The 10,700-nt window shown below is 30.3% G+C and overlaps 1 protein-coding gene across 2 annotated transcripts in view; it reads right to left on the reverse strand.

Moving 5' to 3' along the window:
* kl-2 (dynein heavy chain 2, axonemal kl-2) overlaps positions 1-10,700 on the reverse strand; it is a 192,858-nt gene that overhangs the window by 65,227 nt on the left and 116,931 nt on the right. For both annotated transcript variants that reach the window (XM_014421280.3, XM_014421281.3), the window contains 6 exons: positions 9,283-9,392; positions 9,091-9,206; positions 5,216-5,316; positions 4,913-5,122; positions 4,661-4,839; positions 1,058-1,147 (listed from right to left, as the gene is read on the reverse strand). In XM_014421280.3, the coding sequence (XP_014276766.1) occupies positions 1,058-1,147; positions 4,661-4,839; positions 4,913-5,122; positions 5,216-5,316; positions 9,091-9,206; positions 9,283-9,392 (806 nt within the window). The remainder of the gene's footprint in view (positions 1-1,057; positions 1,148-4,660; positions 4,840-4,912; positions 5,123-5,215; positions 5,317-9,090; positions 9,207-9,282; positions 9,393-10,700) is intronic.

The raw sequence follows: 10,700 nt of genomic DNA on the forward strand, positions 1-10,700 counted from the left end.
GTTGTTATCTTGTTCTGTTTTTAGCCCTGAAGAAGGCTAGAAACTCTAGCCGAAACGTTGGCACATTAAAATAAGTTAATCGAACTTATTTGTGTTTTTCATTGACCGCACCCCCAACCATCTTCTCCTCATCCATCATCCACGGTCAACTATCTCTCATAATTATAATAATTTATAGTAGATAAAAAAGTGATGAAGTAATTTTTCTAGATGAACCAGTCTACACGAGCAAACCTTTCGAATATTGTATAGGAAGCAGAAAATTTTCATTTTTTGACGAACTGAAATTCTATACCAAAAAATTATTCATTTTATTTCAAAATTAAAATTTTTCCCGGACCTACAGGTGTTACAAATCAAAACTTAAAAAAAAAATTATCTACTGTACCTGAAATGCTCCCATTATAATTTTTTATAACTTTCCAAAAGTAGATATATTGATTTTTGATAGAGAAGATCTCAAAAGTGCATCACGCCATTTTTTAATTTTAGCAACTTTTTAAATATAAGTCTAATCGTCCTGTTTTAAATAAATATTTCAAAGTTAAGATAAGACCATCATTAATTTAGGGTCTCAGGGGGAGAATGGTCCGGGAAGCTTTCCCTTCTACTATTTTTAGTATTATGATCTCCTTCGGATATTGTGACATGTCATCAGAGTTGGGAAAAAATTAGCTATAGTTGTAACTAATAACTAAAGTTGCCATGGAGACGACCCTTATTGTTAGCTAAAGTTGCCATGGTTACGACCCTTATTCATGAATGAACCATTGATAAATAAATATCGTTTCCATGGAAATTTTAGCTATTAGCTTCAACTATAACATTCAACCATTGGCACTATCGGGGTACCTTTGACCCTTTTTCTTTTACTTACATCACCTTTTCAAATGGACAGGTTTTTATAACTTTTTTGATTTTTGGATTCTATCTATCTTGAAATGTTAAACCTCAAATTTACAAGAGGGACTAATTTTTTTTTTTTTTTAATCGATCACAAAAAGTCACTACTGAAAATAATAAAATAAAATGATAATTTCTATAATAGAATACTTACTTCCTCAAATTCATCCGGTTTATAGAGATTAGCAACCTCACCAGTGCTCAAAACATTGTTCATTATTTCTAAAAAGGCTTCGTCTACGACCTGAAATAATCAATAGGTGAAGTATTCAATAATAATGTGTCGTAGGTTTATTATTCAAATTAACTATTTATTTCTTCAGTAAATAATAAATAATAAAATATATTGTAATATGCTCTTTTTAAGTAAATAGTATATTTTGATGTATTAAGGGTTTTTAATATGTTTTATTTTAAGTATCATTTTAATATTGTTCATTAGTTTTGTTGAACCACAAAGCAAGCTAACCAATTTTCATTGTCCATAATAAATTTGTGATTCAAAACAAAACCAAGATGGCGGTACGTATCCTTCAGTCAAAAAATCCGTGGAATCAAGGCCATGTTGAGCAGATTCAAATATCATAAAAACTATTTTAACTCTTCCCATCATAATTGAAAATACAGTAAATATAAGAAAAAATAGAAGTCAAGAAATGGTGCTAAAGAATAATATTCAGAAAGTAAATCATTTGCAAAAATCCCTAACTGTTGTGCAATAATCGATGTTTACATGGTTTTGGTTTTTAGGATTCATTTGTTGCTTGGGCAAGGATGGGACACGATGTTTCCAGGATGAGGAGGTCCTCATCAATTTTTGTCTAGCAAGGGTGGACATCTTAAAAAGGGAGACATCGGAGAGTCACTCTCGAAGAAAAAAGAGACTCTGAGTTTGGATTGCCTGGTGAGAGGACTGGAAGCAGGAAAGATTGTTGTGAGAGAGACATAGCTTTTTAGAAGTACTGGAAGCCATTTTGATGGTAGGAAATAGCATTATAGAAAAGAAGATTGTGAAATTGGTTAGTTTTGTTATACCTAAATTTAAATACCTGTGTAAAATAGATATTAATTTAATTAAGTGTGAATAGTAAAAGTGTCTGTTTCTGATTGTCTAGAAACCTGCCCTGAGATTAAGAGTCTTTTATATTATAAAATTTAAATAAAATTCTATTATCTATTTAATATTAAAGTTTTTAATTTGAACCCAAGCTATCTTTTAAGATATGAGAATTTAAGTTAAAAAAATATATAAAATTCCATTCATTTTATTTTAATAAATTTTTGATTATTACAATATGTATGAGGAGAAGATGATTGGGGGTGCGATCAGTAACTAACACAAATAAGTTTAGAGAACTTATTTAATAGTGAGTGACTTAGATTTCTGATCTTCTACTAGTAGCCCCGATGAAGGCTAGAAACTCTGGCTGAAACATTGGCATTATTAAATAAGTTCTTTCAACTTATTTGTGTTATATTTTTACCGCACCCCCAACCATCTTCTGCTCATATATATATTTTCTACGCTCAACTATCTCCTCACCATAATAAAATATATGGTATGTCCACTCACACAATGATCTTTACTGCTAGCTACCATGATGTATTTTCACTAATATAAGTTCGATTAAGATCACCTTTTTCCCCCCTCAATTCATTACTTATTGTAATATCATCTTTTTTTGATAAAAAGTTGTTTTTAATATATAGGTGGTTTTATTTATATTTTATTTTATGAATCAAAGTTAATAGAGAGAAAAGTTGATAAAGAATTAATGAAATTAATCTAAGAAGAAATAGAAGACGATAACAATTATCAATGAAGTATTTAAATCATGAATTATTGCAAGTGAATTACAGCAGTTAAGCTACAATCTATTTTTTGAATCAATGATTGAACATCAAGGCATGAGAATGAACAAAGGAAACTAGACACTTGTTTGTTGGGCGGTTAGGAGAGATGATGTCTCCTGGAAGAGGAGGTGCTGATTATCCTTTTTTGACAGTCAGTGGTAGATAAATAGGAAGAAGACATCAAGAATCATCAGTCATCCAAGATTACATAATTGAAGGAAGCGAGCACTCTTTGTTTGGAGGGTAGATGGATTGGACGTGTCTGGGAAACTAGGAGGAGGACCGACCATTTGCCTACGGTCAGTGGTAGATATTGAGAAAGAAGACATCAGTCATCAAAGAAGATCATATAATTGGTTGTTTGCTCTACATAGCATTTAATTATATTTGTAAAAGTAGCTATTAATTTAGTTAAGTGTCATTGTGTTCTGCTTGTCTGGACCCGATCTGAGATAAGAGTCAATAATGTTATATAATTTAAAATAAAATTCTCATATCTATTTAATATTTAATTTATTCATTTAAACCTTGTAGTCCTCAAAGCTATCTATACTTTAGATATGAAAATAATAAAAAACTATTAAATTTCCTTTTATTTAATTTAATAAATAAGGATATTACATTATAGAGTAGTAATATAGACATATAATATACTGTTGGAAATCCAATATTTTAGAAAAAACAATATCTGGCATATGCAGTAGTAATAGATAATGGAGAGTGAAAAAAAATGTGTAAATAACTGAAATTATATTGGAATATAAATAGTTGACTGTATTCGGTGTATGAAGAAGATATCAGTCAAGTACTGTATTCACTTTTTGTGCCTCAAGGAATATACGCATTTCTATCCCACTGGTGAGAAGCCATAAATAATGATGACAATCATATTAATAATAATAATAAAGGCTTAACGAGCCCGAAGGTTCGATGCCAATACTACCAATTGCTCTCTACGTACATCCATTCTTTACACACGTTCCAGTGATGGCCCTCTAAACCCAATTCTACTAAATCAGTTTTAACGCAATCCTCCCATCTACGTTTCGGTCTACCCCTCGGTTTAGTGTTTATTAACATTTTAGAGAGCTGCTCAATATTAAGCCCAACGACCTTACACACCCATCTTATACGCTGCAATGCTATAACTTGAATTATATTTACCGGGTGTAGGTCCCTTAATTTAGTACTTTGTAGTCTTCTAAATTCTCCCGTTAATTCATGCTTTTTCGGTTTAAATATCTTTTAGGGTAAGAGACCACGTCTCGCACCCATAAAGAACAGTGGGAAGGATAATAGTTTTGTAAATTCTAATTTTTAAGTTTTTCGATAGAAGGCATGAGCTAAGCATTTCAAAATTGAAAAATAACAAGCATTTCCCGCCTCCAACCTAGCATTTACTTGCTCATCAATTTTGTTTCTTCTAGTTACCGTAGAACTTAAATGCTTAAACCTATCTACCTGTTCCAACATATTTCCTCCTATATCTATATCACTGAAATTGCTCGCATTTCTACTGCTAACCATGTATTTTGTTTTATCCCTATTTATTTCAAGACCTAGTTCCTTACTGGAGTTTATTAATGCGGTATATTTAGTTCTATAGTTTCTTTGTCCTCACCTAATAATACCAAATCATCAGCATACCCAAGCACCGGTATTTTACCACCCAAAGTTAAACCCTTTTTGGTATTCATCACACTTCTAATGACACCCAATTAATTGAATGCCCTACTCACATATTTTTAGTTCACACAAAATACCACAAAACAGTCATTGATCCTACTGAGGTGGCAATCATATTAATCAATAAAATTTATTTCAAGTATGAAAAAATTGATATTTAGTTTAATTTTAAAAATGGATAGAACTAATAATTATACTTCTCTATTTATAACCTTACTTGGTTATCTCCAAGTAGAAAAGACAAAGGATTATCTTTGACTCCCGTAGTATAGTAAACATGCTTTAGATCTTCTTTGAACTCGCCAACTCCGTACGTTCTTGTTAACTGAATCTGATATGTTCTATACTGACATTGCCAAGCGCCTAGCCTGGCTAACGATGACCTCCCGATTCCACCTGAAAATTAAAATAATTCTCATTTCTTTAATCAATGAAAATATATTTGTTTAAAATCAATTCTTGTCCTAACCTATTCCAACCAATAAAATATGTCCTCTAGGTTGTGACACAACTCTTGCAACCCTACAAATATGCTGAATGGCTTCTTCGAACAAGACTAAAGAGACATGAATGACACCGGGTGTTTGGTTGTATTCTTCCATTTGTCTTTGAATAGTTTTAGTAAGTTTTTGTACACTTTCTACTTCGGCGTACATACTGTACTGATTCATGAAATCACCTGGTAACAAGAAAGAAAAATCAAATAAACTATAAATATTATTAAATCAAATTCCAGTTCTAATAATGACATTAGGAATATTTATTAAATTACAGAATATTGGGCACTCGCTTCCTCCACATAGAGTGAGTAAGGGTACACCAAATGAACTGTGAAGTATGCTCCCAATTTGTTCGCGAAACCATGCTAAATCGCTAAAACACATAATTAAATTAATAAATCATTAACATTAAAATAATCAAATAAAAGATATAGCAAAAGGAATAAAATTTATTATCAAGTGTTATGGTAATTTCAATACATAACAATATCCGAGAAATAAAACTACCATTAAAACTTCTTTTATTATTAATTCTATGATGTTTTGGACTCGCCACCCATTTTCTCATCAATATCTTTCTTTAACAATTAGTTTGTCTAACTCTCTTACATGATTAAAATCTTTTGGCTAATTTATAATTGTTGAAAATCTTTCTAATATCTTCTGGTATTCAATAATATGGTAATATTCCCTTTCCATTTTCATGCACTTCACAATGATCAGTTTTTTTTCTAAGGGTTATATAACATAAGGAAATATATAATAATTTAAAGGAAATTAAACTACCTTCAAAACTTCTGCCATCCTTTTATTACCATTTTGATAAGGAAAACCTTACTACTTCCTTAGACTCACCGTCTATTTTTAAAAAAATATATCTTTTTTAATCCTTTTAGTGCCAGACAAAAAAGAGGAGCCTATGCCAAGCTAACCGGCCAAATTTTATGATTTTACTAGGGTTTAGAAAAAGGCTCATAAAATACAATATTTACATAATTCCAAGAGAAGTATATTAAGGATGAAATAGAGATTAAAACAATGAAACTAATTTTTCTATGAAAAATATATATATAAATATATATATAAAAGTATAAATAATCATAAAAATTTAGTTCTCTCTTACAAAACATATTTTTACCTATGAAGTCATCTTTTCTTACTTATATATACAATATATTTTGTACAAAAATAAATGATATTGCATAACAAAAATAAAGAATAACTGCAAGATTCATGGTGTCTGACAGATTAAGGGCAAGTATCTATGAATCACATTTTTATTTATTTTTTTACGTTGTTGAAAAACTATTTTCTTTAATTCTCTCATAATGAAATTAGACCATATATATTGTATTATAAATATGTTTTGAGATAGATTTCTTTTGCAATGCGAATAGTAAAACTCTAAAAAGTTCGGCACTAAAAGGGTTAATTATTAGTTTTGCTAACTGTCTAACAAGATTAAAATTACAATTGAAGTATACATATTATTGAATACCAGAAGACATTGGAAACATTTTCAACAACTATAAATAAGCCAGAGGATTTTAATCATGTAAGAGAGTTAGCCCAACTAATTGTAAGAAAAGATATTGATTTGAAAATGAGCGGTGAGTCTGTGAATTATGAGATATTTCACATTCAAATCAACATTGATATACTTTTATTAAATCAAGTATTAATCCCTGGAGGGGCAGGTTGTGTTAGTGTGTTAGTAAATAGATGATAATTATTTTAATAATATAATATAAGAATAAATCTTTTAGTGGGTCTCGTATGACTATATTGTTATTATAATTATGAGAGATAGTTTAATTGTGCCAACGTTTCAGCTAGAGTTTCTAGCCTTCATCAGGGCTAAGAACAGAACAAGATAACAACCAATAAGTATAGAAAAAAAAAATATGAAAACATGACATAAAGCGAATAATTTAACAGAATGGAATTAATAAAATGAAGTGGTGAGAGAAGTGGAAAATAAAATGTATACATAGGTAATTGAAAAAGTAGGTAAAATAACATAATTAAGGTGAAATGCAAATGAAGTTATATAATGCAAAGAAGTATGAATATATTAGTTATTAATGAAAGGAATATGGTCCGGGTGCGGTCAAGAAAAACTCAAATAGTAGAAATATACTAATTTAATGAGCCAACGTTTCACCCCACGTTGCAGGGCTTCTTCAGGGCTATTTTGACGGCAGTCAAAACTAAAATGAGCCCCGTGTGTTTCGTGACATACTGGAAGATTATTGATTGACCGTGTGTGAAGATGAAAGGAATATGGTCCGGGTGCGGTCAAGAAAAACTCAAATAGTAGAAATATACTAATTTAATGAGCCAACGTTTCACCCCACGTTGCAGGGCTATTTTGACGGCAGTCAAAACTAAAATGATTTTAGTTTTGACTGCCGTCAAAATAGCCCTGAAGAAGACCTGCAACGTGGGGTGAAACGTTGGCTCATTAAATTAGTATATTTCTACTATTTGAGTTTTTCTTGACCGCACCCGGACCATATTCCTTTCATCTTCACACACGGTCAATCAATAATCTTCCATTAGTTATTAATAATTTAAAAATTGAAATATGGAAAGAACTTATTTGTGTTTCATTTCGACCGCACCCCCAACCATCATCTCCTTGGACTATATTGTTATATCTTATCTGTGTGAGGAGTTGGAAGTTTTGCTATCATGGTCACTCCTCCATCTTCTAATAGCTTCCTTCGCCAAGGTTGAGCGGTGGGCAAAAAGGTGAAAGCTATGAAATTTTCACCTGGTGTCTGGAAAAATGTTATTTTTGAGGCTGCCCAGCTAGTCATCGGCTGTGGCGTAGTAGTAGGGGTATTCCTGGTTCTATCTTGCATGGCCTGATAGATAATACCAGGGGGCTTTGCAGACTTCAGGGTCTTCCGACGTACATGGCAAGGGGGGACAAAAAAATGAGGCCCTCGACCCTGACTTTATATAAAATCAAAAAGGTAGGAAAATATCAGTCATGCAAATCCGATGAGTCATTTTTTTTTTTTTTTTTTAGGTACTGTTAACAAAAATGAAATAAAAATTGATGAGATAAATTTTAATAGTGTGTGCCTTTAGACTATTCTGTCTTTACATGTGTTTACCAATTCACATAATAAAGCTGCCTATTTAATCATTGTTCAATTCATATTCTATTTAAGTTTATGTATCAATTATTTAATTATGTATCAGTTAGTTAAGTTTATGGATACATATATACTTAAGTTTATATGTTGTCTTCAAGCATTTATGCTAACGGATTTCTTCAATGTATTTTTGTAATTCATTATTTTGCCACTGCACTAGTTTACTTGATGTTGGAACCTGCCTTCAGACAGTAGGTTTCTTACATTAACTATCTTCTTTTCTTTTCTTAGCATCTTTTCCCTCTTCTTATTCCTTCTTCTATCCACCTTTCTTATTCTTTCTTCCTCACGCACATTATTAAGTTATGTTCACAATATCTAATTAAATTAGATTATCTAGATAAGTATTGATTAATACTATTGGTTCGTATAATTTTATATATAAGTCTTTAATTTTTTTATGCTACTTACACATATGTGATTACATATATATATTTTTTAAAATTAAATCTTACTTTACTTTTAACTTTTGCAGGTTTTTCCCCTTATCGAGTTGCCTGTCTAAGTCAGAGCTAAATTAAATAAATTTTAAATAATTTCCAATATGTACATGCATTTGCTTAGTTAATTTTTTTCTTTCATTCTTAATTTTAATATTACTACATTCCAATACAGATTCAATATTCTTATAATATTACACTATACATTTTCTTTAATACTATTTATGTACCTATATTATCTGTTATCCTCTTATTATTTTGTATTTTCTTTTAATCATTATGGTTGTTCTATCATTTTTAGTTCTTAGCTGTGATGAAGGACTGACATTTGGGCCGAAACATTGACACTAATAAATAAGTTTTTACTTATTTGTGTTACTATGTCATTGCCGTCATGATGAAATAAAAACTATATTAGCGATTCAACATGACTAGAGAAAACAATACTCTTAGTTATTAGACACTCGCTTAGTGAATTCTATTTAGATCAATTTAATAAGAAGAGATTAATAAAAGGTGAATATAACCAAAATAACACACTTTTCATTTATCAATCTATCACTGAAAACCCTAAAACACTCATGAAGCCAAAGTCGTAAAAGCTGCGGTTTAGTCGGCTGATAGTCTACCCCGGACCGAAGCAATCCCTGGTAAACCTGTAATCACCATCAACCTAATTTATAGCATCAAATATTAAAATAAAATCTATAAAAATAAATGAATCATTTTTACCTTTGAAATGTCTCTCAGATTAAATAAATAATGCATTTTAGCTGGTGTTGGTAACATTTTTGCAACAGTCTTTTTAAAAATAGTCAAAGTAGCCAACGTAATTAATTCAGCTAGAAAATAATTATAAAATAATTACTTACAAAACAATTTGAAAAATATGACAAAACTTTCTAAATCAATAAAAATGAAGGGATCATTTTAAAAACAATACATTTATTTTAAAAGCACATATCTCGTCTGGAATAATCGTTTCGATTATATAATTATATTAGAACAGAAATATTTTATTTTATCAGTGAGCACAATTCAAATTGTTCAACCAAAGCAAAGTTTTGGTAAGGTACGAAATGATAGGATGCAGATTTAATGGTACAAAGAAAGGGTTTTAATTGAGGATTGAAACACAAAAATTAATAAACAAGTAAATAGAATTACAAATAAAACAGAAAATTATTAAATTAACAAGATTTTTCTTTAACGAATCAAAATAGCATGAACAATAGAATTAACAGAATAACAGAACTGTGATAAAAGAACTTCCATATTCTTTTCAGGAGCCTCGGAGGATTGTCAGGAATGAAAGAAGAAGTAAGGTTGGAAAATAGAGGGTTTGGGTCGAGGCCATCTTCTTCTCAGGCGCCTCAGAGGATTGTCAGAAATGGAAGAGGAAGCAAGGTGAGTAACTGGGTTAATGAGTGGGTGGTTAGGGAGTTTATAATGAAAGGACAACTAAAAATATAAACTTTTTTAATCCTCTTATCCTGCCTTCTGGTCAAAAATTTCGGTTGTACTGTGTTTCCCTCTTGAGCTTCTATAATTTAATTTTTTTTTTAAATAAGACTTCCAGAAATTGCATATAATCAATTAATGTCATTTATAACAATTTAAAAGAAAAAAATTCAAATAAATAAGCATTTTATTTATAATTATCATATTATGTACTTAAACAACTATTCAATAATACGGGGGCAAATTAGGTAAGTTTACAAAATGATGTAAAAATATTTATTTATTTGAATTTTTTGTATTAACTCTCAAAAGTCGCTTGTCTTTTATACGTGATTCTCACATGGTTCCGGTAAATATGCAAGTAATATCAGTAAAATATAAAAGTAATATCAGTAAAGCAACTGTAATGTTAACTATAACATTTATAAGCCTTGACAACAAACTATCGTATATTTTCTGTTACTGCGGCAAAAGTGTTAGCCTCTACCATTCTTTAACTATTTGATAGTAACAGTTATGACAGCATTCATAGTCATGACAGTTTTTACAGTAATGTACTTTGTTTGGCGTGATCAGTAATAGTACAAGTAGTAAGTGGACAGACAGTTGTATATATACATATTTTTTTTGTACCAATTTTATTTATTGATAAATATTACAATCTGCCACCATGTTGTTGAGCAATAAGT

The sequence above is a fragment of the Halyomorpha halys genome, unplaced genomic scaffold, assembly GCF_000696795.3.
Source record: "Halyomorpha halys isolate HHAL.00 unplaced genomic scaffold, Hhal_1.1 Scaffold311.1, whole genome shotgun sequence".
Classification (NCBI taxonomy): domain Eukaryota; kingdom Metazoa; phylum Arthropoda; class Insecta; order Hemiptera; family Pentatomidae; genus Halyomorpha; species Halyomorpha halys.